At 53.8% G+C, this 22040-nt stretch overlaps 1 protein-coding gene across 5 annotated transcripts in view; it reads right to left on the minus strand.

Moving 5' to 3' along the window:
• Nucleotides 1–2273: 2273 nt before the first annotated feature.
• Nucleotides 2274–22040, minus strand: part of LOC142055079 (cullin-9-like) — a 36056-nt gene continuing 16289 nt past the window's right edge. For 2 of the 5 annotated variants that reach the window (XM_075088528.1, XM_075088527.1), the window contains exons 11-42: nt 21794–21987; nt 21433–21650; nt 21058–21289; nt 20609–20714; nt 20059–20289; nt 19803–19893; nt 19547–19718; nt 19238–19343; nt 18744–18839; nt 18480–18655; nt 17853–17986; nt 17597–17773; nt 17228–17340; nt 16597–16779; nt 16082–16239; nt 15531–15741; nt 15268–15433; nt 14970–15115; nt 14676–14793; nt 14088–14290; nt 13741–14000; nt 13300–13663; nt 12841–12981; nt 8570–8734; nt 8317–8480; nt 7319–7412; nt 7022–7096; nt 6413–6523; nt 4992–5109; nt 4509–4642; nt 4224–4318; nt 2274–3237 (exon numbers count right to left, since the gene is read on the minus strand). In XM_075088528.1, the coding sequence (XP_074944629.1) occupies nt 3036–3237; nt 4224–4318; nt 4509–4642; nt 4992–5109; nt 6413–6523; nt 7022–7096; nt 7319–7412; nt 8317–8480; nt 8570–8734; nt 12841–12981; nt 13300–13663; nt 13741–14000; nt 14088–14290; nt 14676–14793; nt 14970–15115; nt 15268–15433; nt 15531–15741; nt 16082–16239; nt 16597–16779; nt 17228–17340; nt 17597–17773; nt 17853–17986; nt 18480–18655; nt 18744–18839; nt 19238–19343; nt 19547–19718; nt 19803–19893; nt 20059–20289; nt 20609–20714; nt 21058–21289; nt 21433–21650; nt 21794–21987 (5154 nt within the window). In that variant the 3' untranslated portion in view covers nt 2274–3035. The remainder of the gene's footprint in view (nt 3238–4223; nt 4319–4508; nt 4643–4991; nt 5110–6412; nt 6524–7021; nt 7097–7318; nt 7413–8316; nt 8481–8569; nt 8735–12840; nt 12982–13299; nt 13664–13740; nt 14001–14087; nt 14291–14675; nt 14794–14969; nt 15116–15267; nt 15434–15530; nt 15742–16081; nt 16240–16596; nt 16780–17227; nt 17341–17596; nt 17774–17852; nt 17987–18479; nt 18656–18743; nt 18840–19237; nt 19344–19546; nt 19719–19802; nt 19894–20058; nt 20290–20608; nt 20715–21057; nt 21290–21432; nt 21651–21793; nt 21988–22040) is intronic. The other 3 variants (XM_075088531.1, XM_075088530.1, XM_075088529.1) reach the window with 3 other exon arrangements.

The following is a 22040-nucleotide window of genomic DNA, read 5'->3' on the forward strand; positions in this document are numbered from 1 at the left end:
CTACTGATGAAGAGTCTGACTGGGACCCAAGTTCAGAAGAAAAGGTTAATGAAGTTGTTGAAACATCTTTTGCATGGAGCACATAGATCTGTTAAGACTAAAAAGGAGCTGCATGGAACATTATAACAGTCCAATCTGGTTGTCTTAAAACAGGGATGTGCAAGGACAGGAATTGCATTGAAAACTGTTTTTTCCGTCAGTGATGTAGGCACTACAAGATGATTATAACGGGGGTGAGGGGATTCAGCAATGCCTTTCTTCTCCATGTGTATTATTTTGATGGGGTTTTGTTGTTTTGTTTTCTAATGTGGTGGAGCCAGAGATGTAGCCACTGAAGTAGGACTTTTTTAAAAGATAATTTTCTCAGTTGCTTCTTTGCCACATCTGTCTGTAAGCAGGAGCTGGCAGTTTTCTCTTTTGGATATAGGCTCTGTTTGAAGTGAGGGTGATGGTGAGGTAGTAGAACAAGTGCAGAACATCAGTGTCAGTGGGGCAGTGAAGGAGCTGCCAGGAGAAGGTGAGGGCCATCAACAGCCATCTGTCTTTGCCGCTTCTGTGTGGGGCCCAGGTGCTGGGCACAGGGAAGGAAGAGTATGTAAAGTGAGGACAGAGGGCTATAAAAAGAGGAGAAAGTAGGAAGGATAGGATGGGGGGGAAGGGGGGGCAGTGAGGACAGAAGGAAATAAGGAAGGGGGGAAGGGGAAGAAAAGAATGTAAAAGAAGAAAGGAAGGTGGGCAGGTAGCACATCTGTAGATAACGTACGTATCTTTACAAGTTACGTGTGAACTCATTTGACTGTAAATAAGTAACATCCATGGGTTGTCATGATCTAGGGAGATGGATGCTCATTGGAAGTAATGGAGGTAGATGGGATAGTAGGTAGGGAATAAAAGAGAACTTGGTAATCATGATGCATAATCTTACCTGCCAACAAAACCAACCAGCTTTACCTAGGCTACCTCACTTAGCTGGAAAAGGAACATGTAATTTACATGGGATCAATAGCCAAATGCCTCATCATCCAATTAGTGATATGCATGAATGGATGAACCCACTGTCCCTACTTACTAGCCAGTGAAACCACAGCCAAGAGAACAGGCTTGAAAGAATCAGCAGGGAAAGAAGACCCTGTTGAGCACAACCCTAGTCTGGTGCTGTGAAGATACTTCAGAGGTGTAGAATAAATGGGAGGCCCCACAGTTGTGCAGCTCAGGGCATGTTCCAGTTTGCAGTGAAATAAAACTGATCATTTTTTCCACTTACCCAGTGAGGTTTGCAGGGGGTGAGCCCCAAAGGGCTCTCACTTCTGATGCCAAGTGCCTGGCACGACCTGTTCCAGGGACAGCGTCAGGTAGAGAGTTTGACTGGGGCAGTACACCCATCAAACCGTAACACAGGTATCCTAAGGCAAGCTCAGGGAGGACAGAAACCTCCCAGAGAGCTTGATCTTGATTTTCAGTACAAATTTTGTCCATAAAAGCAGGGCCTCACAATCTTTGACTTTTTGGGTTTTAAGCAGGCATCTAGGAGACAGGGGATGAGGAACTTGGGCATATATGTTCTGCTCTGTCCCCAGCAACCTGGAGAATTCAGGCTGTTCCTGCTAAGGACAGGTCATGCTAGGGAAGATGAGGGTATCTGGGCATCCCCACCATATCTCTCCCCATAGTGGCCCAGAGAGCCATCACTCTCTGGTTGTGGGGAGGGAACTTATTTGCCACATATAGGGCCAGGGCTGGGACTTCCACCATGACAGATTCTGGGGTTCAGGCTCCTGGCTGAAACCCATGCAGGACTAGGAACAAGGAGGTGGGGGGGCAGTGGAAAAATCTGTCACCTTTCCCTGGTCTGCCCCTGGCAGTTGTCCCCTGCCCAACATGCCCTAACAACCCCACATCCCTCCCAGATGATACCCAAGGCCTGAGAAGAGCCCTGTATCTCCAAAACAATCCCACAAAACCTCCACATCACCCCTCAAGCCACAACAGCAATCCCACATCTGCCTCCTGCTGGGCACCAGATGTTACCACCTTCATCAACATGCAGGCATTCTGTCTTGCACCTGCTCCCAGAAACACCAGCCCCATCTGTGTCTCTTTCCCTCCCCTCCCCGTACCTCTTACTCTTCCCTAAACTGCCCAGGAAGGAAAAGCCACTGTGCAGGGCAGACTGTGTGGCCTGGGCGATGATCCCAAACCCACACCAATTTCACAAATAACTCTTGCTCTCCCTTCACACCCATATTCCCCACAGACAACAAGGAAGCTTGTCATAGAAGAAAACTTTCTTTTTTAAACAGAACTTTTTGCAACCCTTGTTGCTCAGGGTTTTCTTTTTTGCAAAGATAAAGTATTTTCTGAACACATTCTGCATATATATATATATCTATCTCATATATGTGTGTGTGTGCATACATTTATACACTTAAAAACAGTCCTGCCATTCATAGCAGCCCATCCTGCTTCATAGCAGAGAAGGCCACAACTCCAAACAACAGCAAAAAAGCTGTCCCTCTGAACCAGAGAAATGCACTGAACCACATCTGTGGCTCTGGAGGGGATTCCACCAGCTCCAGATGGAAGGCTTTGACTTAAGTGTAAACACATCACTTGACAGTATTTCTAGACACTGGCTGGATTAGACAGTGTCATGCTAGGACATATGCCACATTCACGTGGGGAGAGCATACCCAAGGACACCAGACAGTCCTTTAACAGGTGGCAAGCAGTCCTCACTTTGCAGCTGGGCTGTGACTTTCTAACTCAATTAGATACCTATGGACAGAAATGGAGACAGGGAGAAAGGTGAGGAGATGTCTTTCTGACAGAGGTGGCCACAGTAATGCAGCCCACCTGTCCAGAGCAATGTTTCTGCATATTAAAGGGGGGTCACTAAGCAAATAGGCCCCAGAGGAATTGTCTCTTTGCCCTGCCTGAAAGCTCCTCCCTGTCTTTGATGAAAGACACTAATACAAACTGGTAGACACAGAATAGAGGCAGAAGCCCAGGCTGGCCGGCTGGGTGATAGCTCACTTCTAGTCATAGGCATCATCATCATCAAAGTAGGAGTCACAATCAAGGTTATCTGACTCATCATCAAACAGAAAGTTGTCTTCATCAAGGTCATCGTCGTCATCATCATAGTCTTCCTGCCACTGAGGTTCATACTCCTCATCTTCAACCTCTTTGCCACCTTCATCCGTGTTGGGGGAGTCACACAAGATGGTACGTTTTTGCCTATAGAAGAGGAGAGCCATCAGAGCAGAGCCCCAGCTGTGAGCAGCAACCACAACCCATCCCCACACCACCCTCATCCTCCCTGCTACCATCCCCTCAGCATCCCCGTCTAAAGCCATGCCTCAGGAACACCGCAGCCATGCAGATGCAACTAGGAGAAGGCAATTAAATGGCCTTATCCATGCATGCAAGCACAGGGCTGTGTCAGAGCGCCACCTGTGACTGGGCCAACAAGCTGCAGTCTGCCACCGGTTCTGGTGTCCCAGCCTCATTCCAAGAGGACCAGAAACCCTGCTCTGAAACAGAGTGTCTCTTGACTAAGTTGTCATTCTTTTTTGCAACACGCAGCACCCTGTTCAGCTCCTGGAAACAGCAGCTGTCAGAGGGGATTGGTCACACTGGGATAGCAGATGCCAGATGTGTTTCCTGGTTTAAACAGCATGTCATACAGGAATGGACTTTGTTTTGAACTCATCACCTTAGTCATACTTAACACCTGCCAGCTCAGTACTCTAGAAGGAAACTAAGCCATTCATTTCACCTCTCAACACATTATTTTACGGCTGTATCACCTCCTCTCCATTCCCTTTGTAAAATAGACATCAGGCCCTTACATCTCCCCCCATGTATGTTCTTATTCTTGCTTCTCTCATCTAGACACCTCCTAGATCTCCGATACACCTCTGAAGAAAGGGTGGGACTCTCCACAGAGACCCAAGAGAGTCCAGGGAAAGCAATTTCCATAACTTGGTCTGCCAGTGATGGAGCTTTCTTGACCACAGGTGCATACCAAGCAGAGGTTTTGCTGGTCTCCCTACACCACTGTGTCACTTACATTGTTATCTCAAACCACAACATAGGATGCAAGTAATCAGTATCTGTTGTTAACTCTTTTGTATGACAGCGAGCACTGGAGAAAACTCTGCTCACCTGCTTTTTGTCTGCACTCACCCACCTTTCCTTGTTACCGCGCTAAGAAAACTCACCCTATGCAAGCAGGGGCTGAAGTAGGCACATTTGAGAGTTTCACCTTTCTCTGACCAGGATCTGCCAAAGTCTGGAGCCCAACATGGAAATCCTGCTAGCATGGAAGAACAGCCAGAAGAGAGAGACAATATGCAATTTGGGGTGTATTCTGTCTTGCAAACCCCTTCCCTACATACACACAGCACTGAGAGTCTATCCCCAGCTGATCAAGCCCCTTTCTAGGCTTGCCCAAGATCAAACTAGACTAGAGTAAGACAAGCCACTAATGGGCATGTGGACTTCACCTGTGTGGAGTGCCAGAGAATTGCAAAGAGACGCTCCTTGATCTGGTGTACCAACTCCAAACCAGTACTGAAATGCTCTGCTTTCAGGAGCTGAAGAGAAGAGACCAGGTCCTGGTACTGCAGCAGGGTTTCCTCTGCAATTGAAGGTCAACAAAATCACACTGCTTTCCACACTCTTAAGCAGAGGCCCAGTCCCTTGGCTCTGATTATGAAGCCAGTCACAGCTACTGAGGTCTCCTGTGCACATACATTAATCTTTCAGAAGGGAATACATTGCTCCTTACTGCATCAACCTCCATAAGCAGCCAAACTGCTTCAGTGGACTTCCCAGAAATGACATTGAGAAGACAAAAATGGGCTGGGAGAAGTGAGAGAGACCAGCTGGGTGCTGGTGTGTATGATATTGCCCCACTACTGAGCTGCCACCCTTTGAACCAGCCAGCTAGGAATACAAGTCTGCTTTGGAGAGGCTGCAGGACTTACCCAGAAGGATCTGCAGAGCATTAGTGTGCAGCTCTAGGCTCTCAGTCTGCTGTTCCACAATATCCATGCTCTCAGTGTCCTGGTTATAGTAGCTGTACACACAGGAGTAGGCCAGCACCTGGAGCAATACAGATCATGCTATAAGCATCCTCCTTCAGCTTCAGAGCGGGCAAGAAGAGACTGGCATCACACCCTTCCAGACTTCATTACTTCTCAGTGGCTGAGAGAAGCCTGGCAGTGCTTCTTGTCTGTGGTGATAGCCCAGTGAACCATTATGCCAAATGACAGCAGTGCCAGGATACCTAGAGCTACCCATAGGACTGGCAATGAATGTGTAATTATTTTGTACTGAAGTCTGAAACTGATTGTTCCCACCTGCGAACCATCACAAGAACACAGCCTGTAAATGCATAGCAAGTGTGACTGACCAGCTGGCAGAGAGTCAAAACAACCAGCACACAATCTGCACATTGCTGGGCAGCCCAGGTCGAAATCAAGTGGTGATGAACTGAGCCCAAGGGGAAGCAGGCACGGTGTTATACAGCACCAAGAGCCCACAACAAAGGCATTTCAACAAGTGACAAACTCCTATTATGAACAACTCCTAAAGCCATCCAGGCACCCAGCAGGAAACAAGACCACTGTTTCCATTTAAAGAAATGGGCCAGAAAAGCCAGCAGCAGCAAGCAACAGTGATATATACATCCTGGCAAAAACAGAGAATGCCATACTGAAAAGAACAGGGTCGGACACCCTTGTTCCACACGCCTCTCTCAAAAATCAACTCTGCCTGCATAAGCAAGGTACACACTGCAAAAGCAAAACTGCAAAGGCAATTCTCACCATCTTATGTTTCAGGGGACAGAAGGCATTGCAGGCCTATGCTGTCACAGGCTTACTGCACAAATCCAGTGGCTGCACTGCAAATCCTTCCTAATGTTGTTATTAGGGCATGCAGTAGGTAACTCAGTGCTCCCAAAACACCTATGGCTCATGAAATGAATTTAAGAAAGGAAAATCATAGCATGAGCATCAAAAGGGACTTCCTAACTGTAACACAGCATCAGAAGCGTTTTCAGAAAGTAAGTGCCACCACTGAGGCATTTCAAATTCAAATGGACCAAACCCAGTATATGAAAACCCTAAATCCTTGTGCTGATTCCACGGTGTCAGCTTGAGCTAAGCTCCAAACCCTATGGCCTGACTGTAAGGAACACTGCAGACAGAGCCCAACTCACAGTGACAGCAGGAAAAGGCAGACATGAGCTCTTCCCATCCTGATGCTATTATTCCCCTCGAGCATTTTCTGTCTCCCCTTGTTTGGAGTAGAGCAAGGTTAGCATCTCCTCACTTTGAGAGAGGCATAAAACGTGCCAACAAAATTAGGCCTAAACCTCAGCAAGCCTGTTATCCAACCTTACCTTCCGTGCCTGTTCTAGCACTTTACAGGCATCAAGAACAAAGGTCAAAGTCCTAATTTTTGGCATCTCACTGACGGAAGAAACCCTGTTCCTCAAACTCATGGCAAATTCCTGCAATGACAGAGCAGGGGAAAAAAAAGAGTCAATGTCAAGCTCCACAAGGTCGAAAAAATAGCACCTTCCATGCAGATAACTGCTAAGCATCCTGAAGTGCCACCCCAGAAGATACAGGCAGCAGAAGAGCATTTACTGCATCCAACTATGACATCTCTACTGTGCTATCACTTCAACCTTTTACAGTATCTCAGCTCTAGACAAAATTAAGCCTTCAGCCCTTCAGTTGCCATTGCTTCCAAGTACTGCATCAGTTTGAGCACATGAATGCTACAAGTTAGGTGTTCAGTTTCCACAACAGGCTTGGTAGAGGAAAGCAGGCCAAGAACTACCCATTACATCAGAGCAAGGGTGAAATGACCTGGCATCCCCACCTGGATCTGAAGCCTGCTTCTCAGCTTCAGGTGAAACACACTGAGACACAACAGAAACTGTCCTGCTCACCAGTATTAAGGCAACAGAGTCAGCATCTGCAAAGGAAGGAGGAGGCCTTACCCTTGCATGATGATGAAAAGTGCATCTCTCATTGTAATCCTGAAAACGCTTCTCCTGCCAAGCTGCTTTACTCACCTGAAAGGAAAGGTAGAAGTAACTTCTAGCAATTTCCCTCAAGAACCAGAGTTGCCCAGAAATGGCTACCGCACATAGAGACTTCCACAATACTATCAATATTGCTGGCAAGTGCACAAAGTCCATAGTAAAGAGCACAAGTGAAGATCCTCACCCTCTCTCCGAGAGGCCAGGTGCATCTAAACACAAGCATGAACCACTGGGATATAAGAAACCACTCACCATAGCAGAGCAGTTGTAATAATCCTTATGAGTTGGCTTCCAGGGCTTGAGGCAACGCCAACAGAAGCCATGATTACACTTTGCACATGTCATACTGCATGGTAGGAGAAAAACAATGGAAACCACTCAGTCCTAACAGCACATTTGCAGAAGTTCCTCCCAGTGCTCCCCTAGATTGCAGGGGATGACTGTGAGTGTGCAACCCAGTCACTCCCATTCACTTAGTACTATGCATTTCCCTGCAAGTATTTTTTTAAAGTCTTTGCTGGAAGCAGATGATGCTTAAAACCAGTCATTGTGTCTCCAAAAATGAGCTGGGTAAACTGGCAGCATGATCTCACAGTAGCAATTTAACAAGTACTTGAAGGGTGGACTTAGCATTCCACAGTTTGAAGCAAGATCCACATGAGCAGCTTGCCTTTTCCCTCAGCAATGCAGTACTCCACAGTGCAGAGCGGCACTGCACGGCTCTAGGGCCACACATGTGGGGACAAATCACAGCTGAGCACTAAGGGCTGTGCCAGTGCAAGGAACAAACACACAGCGACTCCTAAGCCCTGGCTTCAAAGCTGGAGGTAACTCCCCTATCATGTAAAAAGCTGCCAGAGATCCAAGCCAATTCAAACGAGGTAGTTAAAAGAAAATTCCTTAAAGTTACAGGAATAGGTAAGCATGAAAGAAAAAACAGTGCCAAGATATCCACTCCCCTAACCTGTACATCTGTGTGTCTATAGCAGATTCCAAGAGCAGACAAGGGCACGCTACAAAAAGGTACTGCAAAATGAGTTGTCGTTCTACTACAAAGCTATCAATGGCTTTAACTCTGAATGCTGGGGAACATTTTCCTTTTCCTAGGAATTAAAAGCAATCGCTCATTCCTCTAAAACTATAAAACAGACCTGCAGTAACTGCTAAGAAAAAAAAAAAGAGGCTCAATGGACCTAACTGTATGTCTACCCTCTCTTGCCTGCAGCGGCAAACAAAGAAAGGATACTCACTGCAGGCACCCCTCATTTTTCTCTATCTGAGCCTGGCAGCTTGGGCAGTGCTTCGAAATGAGCTTAGCCAGATGTTTGCTTTGGGCTTCACTTGTCATTCCCTCATAGTATCCATCGTCATCCACCCACTGAGACATGTGGCTGCAGCTGGCAGGATAGTGGGCCTGAAAGAGAGAGACAGTCAAACACACAAAAGCAGAATGATGTGTGCCAAACCCAAGACAGTATTGCCCATGATTCAGCTCAGCCTCACCTCTGGAAAGTTGCAGTTGAAGCAGGATATCCAGGAGCACTTGGAACAGGCTGCCCCATAACCAAGTCCATCCTTAAGGAGGATCTGATCACAGCCCTGAGGGTTGGTGCACCATGTCAGGTTGGAGCAACACTCAACATAGCCTCTGAGGAGGGCTTTTTCATACTGTAATAAGAAGCCACGAGGGAGATTTAAGGCACAGAAGCTGCATGGTTAGGTCTTACAGCTGGGGTCTGGTGCCTCTGGGCTCTACATCTGACTGAACTACTGCTCGCACCAGAACAGCACTATATTAGTTTACTTTCATTGCCTTTGTGTAAATTCCCCACCCCTTGTGTTACACCTGGAGGCTCCTTCACATAATCACAGAATAGCTGAGGTTGGAACACGCTTCTGGACATGAAAACTAGTTCAACCCCTCCAGCTCAAAGCAGAATTGCTCAGGACCATGTCCAGTTGGGTTTTGAACATACCCAAAGATAGAGACTACAGCCTCTCTGTCCAACCTGTTCCAATGTCCCATTACCCTTACTGTTAAAAAAAATTTCTGATGTTTAAATGGAACTCCTCATATTTACATTAGTGCCCACTGCCTCTTATGCTTTCACTGGATATCACCAAGAAGAATCTGGTTCCTTAATCCCATTTGTGTATTTACACATGTTGCTAAGCTCCACTCCAAGCCTTTGCTTTTCCAGGCTAAACAAACCCAGCTCAGCTTCTCCTAGAGGTGTTCCCAAATCTAAATCATCTTTGTGGCCTTTTGCTGGATTCTCCCCAGTATGTCACATCTTTCTTGTGCTGGTGAGCCCAGAAATGAACATAGTACTCCACATGTGGTCTCACCAGGTAGAGGGGAAGGATCACCTTCCTCACCCTGCCATCAATGCTCTTCCTAATTCAACTTAAGATGTTAGTGGACCTTCTTAGCCACAAGGGCACACTGCCAGTTTATGTTCAATTTGTTGTCCACTGTGACTTTCTACAGGGCTGCTTTCTAGACGGTTGGCCCCAGCACACAGAGTGTTGCACTGGGTTATTCCACCCCAGGAGCAGGGCTTGGCCTTTGTTGAACTTAATGATATTCTTGTTTGCTAAGCTCTCAAGTCTGTTGAGGTCCCCCTCAATGGCAGCACAACCATCTGGAGCATCAACCAGTCCTCCTAGCTGTTTATCTATACATTTGCTGGGGGTGCACTTAGTCCCATCATCCAGATAAATCACGAAGACGTTAAACAAGGTTAGCCTTAGTATCAGCAAAGGTTACACTAAGGTGGCTGGCCTCAGGCTAAGCCTTCTGCCATTGATCATAACCCTCTGAGCTCAGCAGGCCATCTCACTGTCCCCTCATCCAGTTTGTACTTCATCAGTTGTCTTCTATGAGGATGTGGTGGAAGATGCTGGAGAAAGCCTTACTAAAGCTGAGATAAACAACATCTCCCCTCATCCACCAAGCCAATCATCTCACCATAAAAATCTATCAGGTGCTCTTTTTAACTTATTCTGATTTTAAGTTCCTCAGCAGACTTCTGCTTAGTTACATGATGTGCAAAGGGGAAGGAGACTTGCTTTGCCCAGAGCCTCTAGACATTACTGCAGAGGACAAAGCAAACTGGTTATTGATGAGGGACTGTTCAGGTAGCGACCCAGGGATGCAACTATACTGCACATAGTAGCTTAGTCTTCTATGCTCAGTTACTGTAGTGTAAGGACTGTTCAAACATACACAAAGCTAGAGGAAGTTCAGAAGAAATCCTGTAGTCTTCACAGCCCTCCTGCAGAGATTTTTGCATACCTGGAGAGCAGCTCTAAAGCCACCAGGCACAGAAAGGACAAGACAGGTCACAACAAACACTAGAGAGAAAAGGTGCAAGACCTGAGCACCAAAGGGCTCAGACAGGGCTCTTATTCATTTCTCCCTTGTTTATTCTCTCTTGCTCATTCTCTCTCTCACGCAACCTAAACCAGAGAGTGTACATTGACTGGCTGCAAGGATGTCAGCCTCTGTCATGGCAAAATGCCTGGTGGAAGCAAAGTCTCAACAAAGCCACTTCATTCTTCTCAAAGAGAGTCAACATCTGTGTCCTGTTGATAAGCGATGTGATCATTTCTGCCCAGACACCAGTATCCAGAGAGATAAATGGGTACTTGAGTCAACAGACAGCACCAAATCACAGCCTTCGCAGAGGCTGAATTTCACCACATCAGATGTCTGGAGTTTTGCTCTATCCTATTTCCTTGGCGAGGAGGAGACAGAGGTGCAACTGCTAAGGAGAATCTAGGATTCCTGCTGGAACTGTAAGAGAAAAAGCTGCTCTCAGTAAGCCCAAAAGGAGAGGGAACAAGTGTCCAAGGAAGGTCTGGGAAGAAAAATAGCCAGGTACAATCAAGAAGTTGCCAAGTACTGCCTGACACGGATCAACAGATCTTAGAAGAACCTTTGTGCACACTGGAGTGAATCCAGGTATGGACCCTATGGCATGATTCCCAGCAAAGAATCCCCGGGGACAGAATGGAAGACCACCTCTGAAGAACAGACTCTCACGGAACTTGAGGGAAACAAGGCTGAGAGAAAACCCCTTTCAGAAACATGACAGGGTTTATGTTTTATAGAAACACAAGCCTGAAAAGTTTAAACTCGAATATTCTTGTATTAGCAAGAGTGCAGCCAGCAGGCAAGAAAAGGGATTTCTCACAGCTCTTTGGCACTGGTGACACAACTGGAGAGCTCAGACTGTTCCCAGTATCAAGTACAAGACAGACACTAACAGAATAGAGAAAGTCATCCATAGGTCACGAAGGGGCTGGAGCACAGAATGTATGAGGGAAGGCTGAGAGCTCAGTTTGTTCAGTATGGGGAGAAGGCAGCAGAGGGCGATCTTACCACTGCCTACAGTTACCCAAATGTAAGATGCAGAGGACAGCAAACCTGAAGCAGTATGTTTTAACTTCAGCATTATATCTTCACACAATAATCCGGCTATTTTGAGCACAGGGTTGGACCAGAAATCTCCACATCTTATTGCAACCTAAATTATTCTATGACTGTATGTGCAACTCTGCACGAGCCATTAAGGCTCCAGCCATACCACTTACTGAGCAAACAGGGAAACAGATAATGTTTCAGTGAACATCAGAGCAACTTGCTAAAATTGGCTGCAATTTCTGTTGACCTGCAATAATATTTTTTTATAAAATAGCCATAGCAACAGGATATTAAATCCTACTCTCAGCCAGGTGTGACTACAGGATTTGCAAAGCCAGAAAGAATGAACTGCCCAGATACATGCACTAATTGTCCAAGCACTTCTTACAGAAAATAAGATACCAAAGATTTGTTGACGAAAACACTGTTCTGTAGCCTTGCCTATTTTGGTTGCTAGTTTGCAAGCTTAAAGAAAAGTTATAAGGTAGAGCAGTCTTTATGACTACTGTTCATTTCTCCTCATGACTGTTCACACAGGATCATAATGACAGTAACATGCTAGAAGAGGAGGAAAATATTTTTGGAGGAGTTGCTGGTGGAGACCTGTCCAACAACAGAGCAGTGGAAAACAGATAAGACATGTGGCATGTCATACGACAGCCACAGCTCTGCCATAAGATGGGGAGAGCATTCAGCTCTAATAACTAAAAACTGAAATAATACGGAGAAAAAGTAGCTTCTGCCTCAGAACAAGCACCTCCTGCTGCGCCCTGCTGGCTGAGGACTAAAGTAAGAACAGCTCAGGAAGCCTGGTTTAGAGATGTCTGGACCCACACAGACTTAATTAGAGCGAAGATTAAGTCTGACGTGGTAACTTCTGTCATCTTCACAAAAACCTGAGGTGCTCAAAGCCAGAGACTGATGGAAGAGAAAGGACGTTGGGGTCACTGATGCAGTGATAAAATTAAATTGCTCAAATGTTTTCTCTTCATTTGTCTTACATTTTACAATTGCTTCCAACACACCAGCAGAGGATTCTTGTCATGAGCTCCTACCACCGCTGTCACCTGGTCCTCAGCTAAGGATGTACCCGAGATGTTGTTTCCTGGAGACATGTTTAGAGGAAATACCACTGTGCTCTTTTGCTGATGTTATGCTTTCCTGAATAGCTAGTATTGACTACGATCAGAGACAAGCAACACCACTGGGTAAAAGTCTGTCTGCCTCAATTGTCACACTGCCAGTCTTAGTAATGGGAAGGGAAAAGCAGCAGCAAGATTATCTGCTAGTCCTGACCAAAATGAAATAGAGCTTGGACACCCAGTAACCACCTCTCCTACCTCACCTTGGCTATTATCTCCTCAGAGGAAACGATGGAATAAATGAAGGCTGTAGTTGGCTGCGCACGGCACTCAGATATGGGACAGGTACAGTTGACAACCATGTTCTGTTCAATGCGAGTTGTGAGATACTCACTCCAACAGGGCTGTGGAGGCAGAAGAGAGATCAGAACTTAACAGGAGCTGCACCACCTGGGTCATGTGACCCTGGAAGCCCACCCCACCCAGCAGAGGGTGCACGAAAGCACCACAAACCGTGGGCAAGTACTCAAAAGCACAGAAGTGGGAACAGACTAATCGGGAGCTGAAGGATCAAAACAAACAAGTGAACTAAGAAAAGAGAGTGTATCAGGTGATTTTCACAGAGCTCATAACAGCTTACAACAAAGCCAACCAAGTGCCACCAGCTAGGCAGCAGCAATTCCCTACCAAGTTACAGGAGCCAAAGACCACAGGACCTTCACCTTACAGCAGTAGTGCATGCAGCAGAGGGTTGGTGGCTTCTCAGTGGGACACAGCTGGTTCACACAGACTGGGCAGTGGGTTCCTGGGCTTGGTGGGGGCTGGGCATCCTGCACTTGCAGCCCCGAGGAGATGAGCAGGGTCTCACGGTTCTCCACATAGCACTGGATCAGGAAATCCACATTCCATCTGCAGTGCATGAGGAGGTGCCGAGCAACATCATCTGGGATGCTCAGAGTATCCTGGACCTGCTGTACTGTCTGGTTCATAAGCAGCTTCGCCCCCTCTGGACTAAGCGTGTGCCCCACTGGCACCTGCAGCATTGCCATGAGAAACTCCTCTGACCTGCCTACACCAGGATTCAACCTGACATGGAGAAATGCGTCATGTCCACACAGGGTAGAGAAGCACACCCCTCCACACCTGGTGACATGTATTCCTACCAATACAGGCAGTCTGTGCTGTCCTCATCCAGAGATGCCTCTGGTGGCCTGCTCTGGAAAACCATCTGTGCCTGGCCCCCAAGAGGTGTTGTGGGCTCAGCAGAGATGTATTCCAAGACATGAGGCCTCTCATCCTGGCGCCGGACATAGCCCTGGTTCAGCAGGTGCAGGACACAGGACAGGACATCCACACTGTGGCAGCAGAAGCTCAAGAACTGCAGCCCTGGACCCAATTCACCCTTCTGGCAGGCATCAATCACCTACAACAGCAAGGAAGCCCCACATTCCATTGCAGTGTGGTACAGCACCCAGGCAGCCCCCTCCTCTGCCCCTCGAGCCCTCCATACCCTGAACACCAGGTTGTCAATGTGCAGCTGCTTCTCCACCTTAAGGATGCGGGTGATGAGGCAGCAGAGGACATTCCTCTTCCTTTCCAGGGCACTGACTTCAGCCCTCTCTGCCCGTAGGTACCTCTGCTGGGGCAGCAGCCTCAGGTGGCGGCCAGAGGCATGGGCCAGGGCTGCCTGGTTGAGCCGCAGCACACCTGGAGCTAGCACCCGGCCCAGGGTCAGCCAAACCCCAAGCTGAGCCTGAAGGAGCCCCAGGACACGCTTGTGGCTGTTGGACCCAACCCTGGGCCTCCCACTGATGACTGCCTTTGTAGGTGTCAGCCCCATCCCTGTCCCCCACACATGGCCCCAGGCAACAGCCACACACACAACCCCTGGCCCCAGACCCCAGCCCTACGCACAGGCCTGAGACCCAGCCACCCACACTGACCCATGGCCCCGCACCCAGCCCCACACACAGACCCATGCCCCGAGCACCAACAGACTCACCCCACCCGACTTACTTCCCTACAAGTGCCCCTACCCCAGCACCCACTTGGAGCTCAGCCCAGCACCTCCCCAGGGCTGCCCCAGCCCTGCACTTACCTCCCGGCGTGCAGCTCTGCAGCAGGGCACCCTCGCCGTGGGTCAGCGGTGTCAGTGCGTGGTGCACGAGCTCAGCAGGGAGCCCCGTAGCCTGCAGCAGGGCCTCCACAGCCACCTCCTGCAGGAGGGCATGGGAGGGGAATGGCCAGCCAAGACCCACCAGCCACAGGCCCAGCCAAACGAGGGGGTGCCTCTGCCCCAAACACCAATGGTGACCCCACTTAGGGAGGGCACGGCCCTGCTACACTCCAGCACCTGCTGCCTCCCACACCCCACCACAGCCCCAGCTCCTACCTCGGCGTTGTTGAAACACAGCAGGATATACATCTGCAGTGTGGACACGTGGAGGACGCAGTCGCCAAACTGCACTTCGGCGTGGCCCAGCCATGTCCACTGCAACCGCCGGGGCTTCGTGCACTCCCAGCCCAGCTGGCTCTGGCCTGTCACGGGCAGTGTCAGCGCAAGGGCTGGAAGCCAGCCCTGCCAGGTGCTCCCAGCACACCCCAGCACTCCAGCCACTTCTGGCTAAGCTGCTGTGGAGGGCCTGGGCCCCGGCAAGACCCCCACGCACACCCACTGCTGTGACACTCACTCCGCCTGCAGAAGTCGGCAAATGCAGCCAGGGGGGAGCTCAGGGCCGCCGAGAAAAACCTCCCAGGTTCATCCATGTAGCAGGATGGGGAAACAGGCCAGCAGCGTGGGGACAGGGCCAGCACCTTTACCTCTGGCATAGCCACCGCCGAGGTAGTCCCCAGTGCCTGGGCGTGGGGACACGAGGGCAGCTCAGGACAGGCCCCAGTATTCCCGCGAGGCATATGGGCAGCCCCCAGCCTCCCCCCCCACCAGCGCGCCCACCTCATCCAGGCCTGTGTCCAGCTCCAGTAGCCGCTTGTCCTGCTCCTGCAGCTGGAAGAGGTAAAACTGCTGCTGGAGCTCCTCTGACTCAGCCAAGTTGCTCAGCATCTCTTGGGGGAAGCGGCTGGGGAAGCACAGCCCAATCTGCTCCACGATGGCTCCTTCCAGCCAAGACGGCCCTTGTGCCAGGAGACGGTCCCCCAGGTAGTGCCTACAACAGCCGACAGCATCACGTCAGGGGCCAGACTGAGCCCCGTGGCCACCAGCCACCCACCAGGAGACAGAGACAGCCCCAGCCCTGGCCTCACCCCAAGGCGCACGAGCCCAGCAGCACCCGCCTCCCCTCCCTGTCGCCAGCAGAAAACGTGCCTCAGCAGACGGGGAGCACCCAGGGGCCCTCACAGCCTTTCCCTCCACACGCCAGAGCCGGGAAAAGCAAAGCAGAAGCACCACTGCCACACCACGCCAGGCTCAGCCGCAGCCTCAGCACCACCTGTGCCTCCCCTGCCACACCAGGCCCTCTGGTCCCGTGGAGACGTGGCACCCCTCACCGGTAGAAGTGCTCAAAGGTGTGGGCGAGCTCCAGGCCACTGAAGACGATGAAGGGCTCCAGGATCTGCTGCAGCCGCTGCAGCGGCCCTGCGCCACCCACAGCCCCGTGGAGCTCCTGGATCTGCCCATCAAGGTAGCGGGCAAACTGCTCGCTCACCTGCAGAGGGACAGGGCTGGCTGCGGACGGGGGAATCACCGCGTGGCCACAGGGCTGGGCTGGGGGAATGGCCCTGGGGGAAGCAGCTGAGAAACCCTGCGGCTCGCAGGCAGGGACCAAGGGTGCCCAGGCACCAGCCTGAGACAGGAGCACGCCAGGGCAGGGGCCGCACTGTGACAAGCGCCACACACCCGCAGCTGGGCACTGTCCAGCGCCACCGCAGGGCAGGGCTCCATTGAGGGGCCAGGACACCACCCACCCGGAGCTCGCCCCAAGGTCATGGGTCAGGGCAGCCTCCCCAGTCTGCACCTGGGGACGGTAAGGCCCCAGAGCTAGTGCCACGTTCCCTCTACTCACGTGCAGGGCGGTGAGGAAGGAGAGCTGCAGCAAAGCACCTGCAAAGCCCTGGCCCAGGGCCAGCACAAAGGCAGCCTGCTGCCCAAAGAGCTCCTCCGTGGCACCACGCAGGCGCTGGTACAGCCCGCAGTATCGCTCCACAAGGTCCGGCGCCTGCCCTGCTGCCTCCAGGAACCGCTGCACCTGCAGGGCGCGCCATGAGAGGGGTGAGCCCTGCAGTGGGACGCGCCCGTGGCGTGTGGAAGCTCCACAGCCCCAGCCTCACTCTACCAACACCGACTGCCCAGGGCCTGGCCAGGGGCTGACTGCAGACCCCAGTGCTGCCATGGGCTATCGAGAGCTTGCAGCAAGGTGGGCTGGGCAGGGGCTGCGGGGGCAGGACAGAAGTACAGCAGCAGCCCAGTGGGAGGTAAGTAGTCCAACACCATACCTGTCTCCCAGCCTGAGCTGACACCTGAGCCCTGCCAGGGTGGCAAGCTTGGCAGGGCTGTCCCCACGCCCCTCCAAGCCCTGCAAAGGCCAGGTACAGCTCCACCCCCTCTCCACGCTCCCAGGCCTCCCCCCTACACCCACCCGGTGTGGGGTCCCATGCATCCTCTCCAGCCCCCATGGCCGGCCCTCCAAGCCCTACCTGCTGCTGCACCACGCCACGCCAGCACTGTGAGATGCCCCACAGGCCACTCGACTTCACCACCACCTTCGCAGCCCTGGCCGGCACCTCCTTGTTCTTCCCCTCCTTCCCACCTGCCAAGGGACAACCCCAGGCTCAGTGTGACTCTGTGGGCAGGCTCCGCACACTGACCACCAGCAGTCCTCCCCCCTCCCTGGGGGTGCAGGGCAAAGGAGATGCTGGGGAGGCACAGCCACGAGCCTTCCCCACCACAGGAGCCCTCTGTGCCACAGGACCCTCCCAGAGCTCCCCAGCAGATCCCCACAGCCACAGCCTGGCTCTCTGGACCACCGACCTCCCAGCCCCACGGGACGGCAGCCCCTCGCTCACCAGCTGCTCTTGCCTCCTCTGGCTCTGGGCCATTGGGATCCACGTGCACTAGGAGCTGGGTCAGGCGCCGCACACGGGAACCAAAGATAGCACGGTGGCTTATGGTGCGCTGCAGCGGCTCCACACTCTCCAGGTACTCGCCCAGCAGCCAAGCCAGAGGGCTGATGCCGTGGGGGTCTGCAAGGCCAGCCAGACTTAGAGCAGGGCACCTGAGCCTGGGGCATGGCGCAGACAGGGCTCGGAGAGCATATGGTACCTGGGCTGGTGATGCTCTGCACCAACGGGTTCACCAGGGCCTCCCAGCACGTCCTGCCCAAGGCCCGCGCCGCCTCATCGTCAGGAAGGAAGTGGTCGGCAAAGTCCTGCTCATGCCGCAGCGCCTGGTTCAGCCTGCAACAGCGACTGGGCAGCACACAGTGGTGCCGGGCGTCTGCCGGCGCCTGGGGGGACTCCCCCAGGACAGCAGAGTGCGCAGTCGCTCCCTGCCTTGCCCCTTGCCAGGCATGACAGCTCAGCAGCCCCACTCACCCCCAGCAGCCATGGCTCCTCACTGCACCCAGGCCCTGCCTGCACTGGGTCTTGGGGCCCTCGTGGACCCTGCCAAACTGAGGTTCTGCCTGCACCTGTCCAACCCTTGCCAGGTCAGGACATGCCAGCCCTTGTGGGGCACCTCTCTGGTGGCTTAGCCATGCCCACATGCCCAGCTTAAACCCGCGGGACCCCAAGGTGGCCCTGGCCTCTGGTGGCCAGGGGGGAATGAGGGCCCCCCCCGTCCAGGTGGGACACCCAGACGCTCTGCTCCTGACCCTGCAATCCCCACACGGGCTGCCAGCACCCTCCCCCAGGCCCTGGGACAGTGGGAGACAGCCAGAAGACAATTCACCTGCCAAAGAGATCCAGTAGTCGCCCCCGGTCCCGGCAGATCTCCTGGCACCAGGCATGAGCCCGAGCAGTGCAGGAGAGGAACGTCCGCCGGCACAGCTGCTCCTTGAAGACGGGCCAGAAAGTGGGCTTGGGACCCAGCACCTCAATGCCACGCACACGTGTGTCAATGCCACCCTACGGGAGAGCATGACCCTCAGCTCCTCAGGCACAGCCCTGATGCCCCACACCGACAGCTCCCTGGCCCGGCCACCTCCTCCCTTACCTGCTGGCACCGCTTCACACGGATCTGGATGATGGGCCAGAAGCGGGTCATGTTCTCCAGCAAGATCACTCTGCTGTCTGAGGGCAGGACGGTCACCTGCAGGCAGACAGCGAGCCCTCAGCATGCCAGGCAGCGAGCACCAGCCACCCTGCATGCTCCCCTGGCCACCCCCCATTAAAGCCACAGCCTCTGTCACCCCCAGCAGCCCCTAGGCAGCCCCGGGGCACCCTCACTAGGGCCCCACTTCTGGCTCACAGCCCCAGCACAACAGCCTGATGCAGACTGGGCCGCAGGGCTGCCCGTGCCCAAGTCTCCAGCACCCGCTGCCTACGGCCAGGAGGAGGCTCCTGCAGCACAGCTCCTGCCATCCTCACCTCCCTGCAGGGCACCTCCCACGGCCCCAGCACCAGGGTGAGACCTTCACAGGGCACAGCAAGGACCAGCCCACCATTCCCATGGGGCCCCATGGCCTGAGCAGCCCATGCCAGACTCACCGCGTTGAGCTCCGTTCTGATGGTGGCAGGGCTGTCTCCCCCCAGCACCACGACACGGGCCGGCATGTAGCTGGAGTCCTCGCTGGCCACCAGCATGCTCATCTCCCTGCAGCGCAGCAGACACGGTGCTGCCCAGCAGTCCCCATCTCCCTGCCCTGGCCCCTGCCAGCCCCATGCACTGCTGGCCACATCCAGCAACCCCCAGGACGGGAACCACTTGGGCAGGGCTCACACGGATCCCCCAAAGCCCTCTCCTCCCCACACAGCCACTGGCCCTCCTGGCCCCAAAGCACCCCGGCCCAGCCCCACCTGATCACTACACCACACTGCATGTGGACAGTGATGAAGTGGGAGCCGGTGCTGCCATTCGACTCCCAGTAGGTCTTGGGGTTCCCATCCGTGAGCTTGCTGGCTCGGTGGGGGTTGGAGGAGACCTGTACCTTCTCCCAACACTTGTCCTCCTTCACCTCCACGCTGGAGCCTGCGGGCAGAGCACACGGAGCCTCCAGCCACCAGGCCAGCACATTCCAGGCACAGGGCTCCAGTTCCCGCTCCCCGAGCTCACCTCGGCACAGGTTGTGCAGAAAGACGTCAAAGAAAGGGATGCTGATGGGCTGGTGGCTCCGGCGGTGCTCCTCAATCAGACCCAGGACCAGCTATGGGATGGGGCGAGGCTCTTACCAGCGGCCCCGCGTCCTCCTCCCCTCACCTCCCGCAGGGCTGCGGCAGGCAGAGAACAGAAGGCTGCTCCTCGGTGCCGGGCACAGCCAGAGGACGCCAAGACCCAGAGTCCCAGTGCAGCCAGGCCTCCCCAGGCCCACCTGGATGCAGCCAGCCAAGATGCTCGTTGTCAGCTTCTTGTAGAGGCTGGCATACTTCTCACAGTCAATCACCAGGTCGAGCAGGGCTGACGCCAGCGACGGAGCCGTGGTGTGCTTCTCCAGGGCTTTGGACAGAGTCTCGTGGGTGCCCACACGGCACATCACCACCGCACAGTCCTTGCTGGTGGTGGCCAGGCGGTGCAGAAAGCCAACAATCTCCCGCACCACCTGCTGAGCAGGCACCCATGAGCGGCGGGGCCGGTGCTGGGAACCCGCCAGGCCCCAGCAGCAGGGTGCTGCAGTGCTCCATCCCCTCCACCCTGACACCACAGCAGTGCCCATGAGAGCCTGCCTGGGCACTCACTGGGCACACCAGCCACTGGGATGCGGCCACAGCTGGGACAGCCACTCCCCTCCTCTCCCAGCATGATGGGCACAAAGCTGGGCTGCTGCAGGAGGGGACCCCACTTCACCAACACCAAGCCCTGCCAATGCATGGCACAGCCAGCAAAGCTGCCCCTGCCTGCTCGGAGTCCCGGGGCCACCTCACCTCCTGGTCGCTGCTGTGGGTGTTCAGGGAGGACAAACAGGGCTCCACACATTCGTGCCAGGGCAGCACATCCTCCTGGTAACTGTCCAAGAACTTGTTCAGGATCCTGAGCCATGGAGGGAGCCCACTCAGGCCAGGGCACACAGACAGCAGTGCCAGAGGCAGCCCTGCTGCCCTGCCCCACCAGGAGGGCTCGCACCCCACAGGGACTGGAAACCAAGGCTCCCCAGGCACTTTGGGCACCCCACCAGCACCCAGGCACGTGCTGCTCTGCCCCCACATGGCCCTGCACCCCAGGACACCCCAATCAGCACCCACATATGCCCTGGGGTGCACCTGCCCCTGCCAAAGAGCAACAGCCCCACCAGGACCCACAAACAGGCGCCATACCAGCACTCGCACACCTGCTGCGGTGGCCCCAGGCCCCCACCAAATCCCCCTAGACCTACCTGAGGAAGCTCAGGCTCATGGCCTTCTCTGCCCCCAGCAGCTGGAAGCTGCGCAGCAGCAGCCTGAAGCACCTGTGGTCCTGCAGCAGCTGGGCCACCTCTCCAGAGCGGACAGGGCCCTCACCACAGAGCTGCCTCTCCAGGGCCACCACCACTTCCTTGGACAAGATGCCGTCCCCTACGCTGCCCAGAAGCATCCGCATGTCCCTCAGGTCCAGCGGGGACTCTCTGCCTGCCATGACAAGGACACATGGGCCCAGCCCAAGCACTTGCTTGGGAGGCACCGGTGGGGTGCTCTGCCCTGGCAGGCAAGGCAGCCCTGACCACTGCAGCCGCAGGGCCATGGCATGGCGGTGGGTGCAGGCAGCACACTACCTGCTGTCTCCGGGCCCGGAGGTAGCTGGTGCTCTGCCATGCGGTTGATCACACTGAGCGCCAGCGTCGCATAAGGGCAGCCGGTGCTCTGCCCATCCGACCAGCAGCTCTGCAGTACCGTGGGGAGATCACAGCTTGCCAGCTGCTCTGCCAGACCCCGGTGGCTGTCGATCAGCATGTTCACCACCAGCAAGCCGTTCTGCACGCCTGAGGAACCCCTGCAGGGACAGAGCAATGCGGGCACCTTCCTCCCCCAAGCACAGAGCCTCCCCTGCACCCACAAGCCACCTGCCTGCCTTGCCCAGCCCCATCATACAGAGGGTCCCCCCACCCCCAGCCACTGTCCTCACTCTGCCCCTACCCTGGGACCCTCTGCAGAGTGCTCATGGCAGCAGGGATGGCGCTCAGCAGGCTGGCCAAGCCCTCGCTGGACGCAGAGCCAATGCTGGCAAAGATCTCCCGCATCATCTGCGCGTCAGCGTGGTTCAGGGGCAAGGGCTTCCCACTGCCATCTCCTGGCTCATCAGCCACAGCTCCCACCAGCACCTTCAGGGCCTGCAAGATCAACAGCAGTCACGAGGGCAGCTCCCATCTCTGCCACACCGGGG

This window comes from Phalacrocorax aristotelis, chromosome 3 (genome assembly GCF_949628215.1).
Source record: "Phalacrocorax aristotelis chromosome 3, bGulAri2.1, whole genome shotgun sequence".
Lineage (NCBI taxonomy): Eukaryota > Metazoa > Chordata > Aves > Suliformes > Phalacrocoracidae > Phalacrocorax > Phalacrocorax aristotelis.